A 5644-nucleotide genomic window follows, 5' to 3' on the forward strand; every position below is an offset into this window, starting at 1 on the left:
TTGTTGCGACATTTAGGTAGGGTAGGTGTTTTGGTGGGGTCTTGGCAAAAGTGATCAACGAACCCGTGTGATCAACGAACCCGTGAGGTACGTTATTCCCACCTCTTTCTTCGTTTCCCATTCACTTCTCTCAACCCTATCATCTACCACCTTACATCCACACATCATATCCTCGCATTTTACCCACACCTCCATGCATGCCACCTCTCCCCCTCCACCCCTTTCACTCCATGATGAATCCGCATATTCTCCAAAAATAACCCTTCACTACCGTGCTTATCGCATAGTCCCCGTGCATAATATCGATCTCTTGGTCGTAAAATCGCGCCTCGGGGGCGACCTACCCAGCACCTTTTTTGCTTTTGCTTTTGTTTCTGTTTCTCGCGAGTGGGTTCCTTGTCGCTTTCGGTGCCGGAGGAGAAGGAAGAAGAGGGGTAAGAGGAGGGTGCGGGGGTGTAGGGGAGGAGGAAGGGGGGGAAGGTAGGTTCGTGGGGGTGGTTCTGGGGACTGCCTGGGGTGTTGGAAGCGGTGGATGCAGAGGGATTGTTGTTGGTGTAGGAGCGGAGGAAGAAGTTTGTAAGAAATGTGGTTAGTTTCTGGAGGAGGGTGGAGATGCTGTATTCAGGGTTTGTGTTGGTCGAGGTGCTGGTTGCTGTAGAATCGTTAGTGTAGAGACTGTAGTTGTTGTTCTTGGTGGTAGAAGATTCAGCTCTTGTCAAGTTTCGTGCGTGAAGGAGTTCTTGTGGATGTAGTTCCCGGCCAATGTGGGGGAGTGTGAAAATGGTTGGGTAAGTTTTCTTGCTTGTTGAGCTTGGAGGAAGAGCAGTGTACTGCTCTGCTGGATTTGAGGTCTGTCCTTGTGCAGGGTCAGTGTACAGAGTATTAATAGATGATGGTGTTTGTTGTTGAGTGTATGTAGTCATTTTGAAGGAGGTGGTGCCTATTCAGGCTGCTTCGCATGTGGTGCGGAGGTATGTATATGTGGAAATGATGTTCGCTCAGAGATGGAAAGAATATGTGATGTGAGAATAGAGAAAATGCGGGCATTTCATCCTGAGGTTAATATAATAAATGGGCAGCGATGCGTCGTTAACCACGTTGCTTATGAGGTGCTGTTACCTTGCTGTCGGAGGACATCACCTGCATCCAGCTCATCATGTACCATTGAATAATATTGCCAACAAAGATATTGACAGTAATTGTGGAGAATGAAAATGGTACGAGGTATGCTTCATCAACAGCATTCCATTACACCCTTCGACATTAAAGATCTTTGACCAAAGTCACCACAATACCATTCACACCAGGACCACCACTCTCTCCTCCGTCCAATACCTGCTGGCAAAGCTTAAACCCAATACTTTCGTAAAACGCCCGAGCCTTTACATTCGCCTGCACCATATCCAAATGCACCCCACTCGCCCCCAACTCCCTAGCTTTATCAAGGAACCTCTTCATCAGCACAGTCCCCCACCTCTTCCTCTGATATTCTTTCAAGATATCAATATGAATATGCGCCGGATACCGCCGTAAAGTCTCCGGCCACGGCTGCAGCATACTACAATCAGCCTCATACACCGCTTTCCGAAAATGCCTAATATCCTCTTTTTCCATGAGTGACGCAGCATCATCGTCACCACCGACGTGTACATCAGGAGGAACAAGCGTGCGGTCTACACTTGGAGCAAACTCTTCGCGCCAGCGCTGCGCAAAAGACAGTGTGTCTGCTGTGCCGATGCAATACCCAACTACGCGCCCGTTGCCGTCGTCAAGCACGAAACATGTTTCTGGTGTCAGAGCGACATAGGGCCTGTACCATAGGTGCGAACCTATGGTACGTGCGGGTTCCCAGTCGAGAACTGAGTCGATGGTTGAGAGATACTGGGAGGAGTGTGGTTAGCACATGCCAACGGGTGATTTGGTTGTGATGAATGTATACGTACTACGTGCATGCCATGCTGGAAGTCACGGGATGCGTCATATGGTCGTACAAACGGCGTTGCTTCCGCCATTTGGTGTCGGAGTTGGAAGGTTTGAGGGTTGAATGTTTCTAAAGCTACTTTCACTTTTATATAGCTACTCTGAGTTCACGGCACGAGAGAAGGAAAGGCTGATCGAAGCGATATGATACATAGTTATACGTGAAATACGAAATGTATGTCAGATAGTGGCAGTACCAGTCGCGAGGCTGCGGGGATGGAGGGGTTGCATCCGTTTGTGATTGGCTGCTCACTACGGTAATATATATTTCTTGTCATCCACATGAACACTGAAGATGTGTGTGTAGGTGCCTAGTTTGGGAAGAGACAATCAAAATGATGTTCAGGGCCATTTGAGTCCGAGGAAAAGTTAATTTTCTTGCGCGCGACAAGGATTTCTTGCTACCCAATGCAACAACTCTATAGTCAAGAATAGATATATTGTGAACAAGTAATAAGAAAGACAGAAGGTGTGAAGATTTCTTGTTAACTTATTATGTGTCGGACTTTTCAAAGATTTCAGGTCGCTCGTTGATAAACCCGGAATTCCACTTCCTCTTTTAGTCTCACCCGCCCTTTCCGTAGGTTCGACCCCACGCGTTGCCATACCCGGTCCCTAGCAACGTCCAGATTTGATTTTTTGTTTGTTCTACCAAAGCTGCGAAGATGATTTCGGAGATACGATGATCCTATTGGACTCCCGTCAAAAACAAGTAGCTTCCGTTGCCGCAAACAGATCGGTCATCTTGCCTTATCTCACATTGCACATAGTTAGTAATCACACGCAACGGATTATCATAAAAACACCTCTAATTCCTTTGCAGACAGCAATTTATATACAGTAATCCGAGTAAGCGTTGATTCATAGTCCGTGTTACGAATAACAACAAAGTCATTCACTCAAGCACATGAGCTGTCCGAGCCCAGTGACAATAGTGTTGGATAATAGTGGCCCACCAAACGCCAAAAGACAACGATCACCTCCCCCAATACCATGAAGATCCGCCATTTCCCCCCACCCTAAGTAAAGTATATGTAACGGAAAGGGGTATGCAAGGCCCAGCATTCCCAATTGATGAATGTCCACAAAAACACTGCATGATACCAAGAAAACGCTCACAGGTAGCGATAATCTGGAGCACGAGATCTGCGATTGCGACCTCGAGGATTAACTGGTTGCCTATCATATGCATCATTATCCTGTTGTCCCTGTGCACCGCCCCATTGCCCTTGCATTTGTCCTCCGCCCCATCCATACTGCTGTTGCTGGCCAAACTGCTGACCATACTGCTGCTGTTGACCATACCCAAAGTTCTGCTGGGGAAACCACCCTTGTTGTGGCCCTTGCTGTTGGTGTTGCTGTGGAAAACCCATCTGGTAGCCATTTTGGAAGCCCATTTGGTTTGGCATCTGCATCGGCATTGGCATCTGCATCGGCATAGGCATCGGCATGTTCATTGGCATGCCCATTGGTTCCATTGGCGCATTTTTGAGCATTTCCATTTGCTGAATAAATTCCTGCTCCATCTTCGACGCGGGGTCGGCTGCTTGACGCATTGCTTTTGGTGCGGTTGGTGGCTTGATATCTGTCGGTGGCTCTTTGCGCTTTTTAGAAGAAGTAGAGTCAGTATCGGAGACCTCGTCCGCCACTGCCGCAACAGAAGCACTAGTAGCACTAGTAGTATTTGTAGTGTCATTTGCGACGGGAGAATTAGCGTTGTCAGTAGCATGGGATTGAGAAACTGATTCATTTGTTGAAGCAACTGCTGCCTTTGCTGCCTTCTCCTTCTCTGCTGCCTTCTCTGCGTCGTATGCCTTGAGAGACTTGACCATATCATCGTCGGCAATAAGATCATCCATCAAAACATCCTCCTTTGCACAGTTGGGGCAAACTAAATCACCATCTGCAAGCGCGTTGTCGATGCACTCGCGGCAGTATGTCTTACCACAACATGGAGTCTTGACAGGGTCCACAAATCTCTGGTTGTCGATTGGACATTCGAGTCCGCGTTCGCGGAGCTCCTTGCTGGCGGCATCAGCACTCGCTGCGCGCGCACGTGATGCATTTGTCTTCTCTTGAAATTTATCCCATGCCTTTGTGTCTGTCATGACCTGTACATATTCTCCATCAGCGTTGAGCATGATGCCCTTCGCAGCTTCCTCGTCGACAGGCTTCTCAACCTTCTTCAGGAAGGACTGTGGTATACCAGTCGTGCGCTTGGCTTGGAAAGCGGGTTTAAAGTCGGGGTCGTCGTTGGTGGGGCAGGCCTGTATCCAGTGGCCTTTGATGTTGCAGCGACGGCAGACGTAACCTGGTGGCGGTGGGTGCGACGGGACGACTACATTCTTGGTGTTGTTCTTGCGATAGACCGGCTTCGCGTGTGAAAGAGCCTCTTTCTGGGCATCCCAAGCCATGGCGGATTCTGCCAGGAAAGCTGCCTCGGCATCTTCTGGTGTTGCATTGTTCGCTTGAGGTAGAGGGGCCGCAGGCTTGGTTTGTGTAGTGATTGCGCGTGACGGCGCCTTGCCTGTGACATAGCGTGCTGCCCTGCCCTGTCCTTTGGGAGCAGGGCGCCGTATCGCGATGACGGTGGAGGATCGTGGTATCAGTGTAGTATCGTCCTTGTATTCTGAAGCTGGATCATCTTGCGGGAAGATGTGGAGGTTGAAGTCGGTTCCATCGCCCAGGCCGCTCGCGCTGATGATCTCCTTCTTCAGTTCGAAGACGCTCAGATCGGTGCCATTGAAGATTATGCGCTCGCTGTCCCTAGAGTTTTTGAATTTGTAGAAAATGGACGAAGTCATAGTGGTGTCGTGTGTCGTGCGGCTTGGATTGGGCGTGTAGTGAGAGAGGCGTGTTGTGACGAGGGATAGCAAAGGTCACCTTGGCTTTGCTTGAGTAAGCGTGCACGGGCCACGTGTCGAGAACCCCAGAACGCCACAAGCTGGAACCTGTGTTCGCAGGATTGCCGCATCGCAAAGAAGGTTCCACGGATCGTCGAATGGACACATTGTATGACAAAACAGATAAGCTATGAAAGACTAACGAAGTATTAAAACTTACATGGTACAAGAGAAGAAGGGACAAGCAAGTTTTATCAGCAAAAACAAGTGCATAGTAAAGACGGAGTTCGAAGAGTAGAACCTAAGACCGAACAAACTGTGGAAGAACAGATATGTCTCGCAGGCTCTTCTTGCCGCATTCAAAAGGACTCGACTACCTATCCGTGCCAAGGCGTAGCTTAGTAATAAGCTACGTCAGCTGCGCTGACACTCGCCGCAGGCGAGTGCCGACCATCAATACGATATTACCATCAATACGATATTTTTTCGCGCAACCCAGATATATTACTAAATAACTACTTAACCACGCTAGTTATTATACTAATTTTTATACGCCAGTAATCTAGCACTACGCATTAACGCCTATACACGTGTTACAAGTAACAAGAAGGATTCTCTCCTTGACAAATGACGAAGTGGCAGAAGGCCCTGGGACGTCCATGTCAAAAGGTAATCGCGGGGCTCGAGAAGTCACGTGATGTACTATCCCGCCAAGGATGGCTCTCCCGCCAAGAAAGGGATAACGGGCGGCCTTGGGAGAGTGTACTCTCCCATGTCTCCCATAATCCCATGGCTCAAGGGAGAATGGGGATAACGGGACT

The 5644-nt window shown here is 48.9% G+C and overlaps 3 protein-coding genes across 3 annotated transcripts; all 3 read right to left on the reverse strand.

Moving 5' to 3' along the window:
• Window positions 1-179: 179 nt before the first annotated feature.
• On the reverse strand, window positions 180-923 carry COCCADRAFT_112996 (uncharacterized protein; the record flags this gene model as incomplete). Its single annotated transcript, XM_007720574.1, has 1 exon — window positions 180-923. The coding sequence occupies one exon, from the start codon at window positions 921-923 to the stop codon at window positions 180-182; it is 744 nt and encodes a 247-aa protein (XP_007718764.1).
• A 340-nt stretch (window positions 924-1263) lies between these two features.
• On the reverse strand, window positions 1264-2012 carry COCCADRAFT_31431 (uncharacterized protein; the record flags this gene model as incomplete). The annotated part of the gene is made up of 2 exons (XM_007720575.1): window positions 1264-1881; window positions 1944-2012. The coding sequence occupies 2 exons, from the start codon at window positions 2010-2012 to the stop codon at window positions 1264-1266; spliced, it is 687 nt and encodes a 228-aa protein (XP_007718765.1).
• Window positions 2013-3095: 1083 nt separating this feature from the next.
• Window positions 3096-4784, reverse strand: COCCADRAFT_112998 (uncharacterized protein; the record flags this gene model as incomplete). Its single annotated transcript, XM_007720576.1, has 1 exon — window positions 3096-4784. The coding sequence occupies one exon, from the start codon at window positions 4782-4784 to the stop codon at window positions 3096-3098; it is 1689 nt and encodes a 562-aa protein (XP_007718766.1).
• Between the last annotated feature and the right edge of the window lie 860 nt (window positions 4785-5644).

This window comes from Bipolaris zeicola (genome assembly GCF_000523435.1).
Source record: "Bipolaris zeicola 26-R-13 unplaced genomic scaffold scaffold_521, whole genome shotgun sequence".
Classification (NCBI taxonomy): domain Eukaryota; kingdom Fungi; phylum Ascomycota; class Dothideomycetes; order Pleosporales; family Pleosporaceae; genus Bipolaris; species Bipolaris zeicola.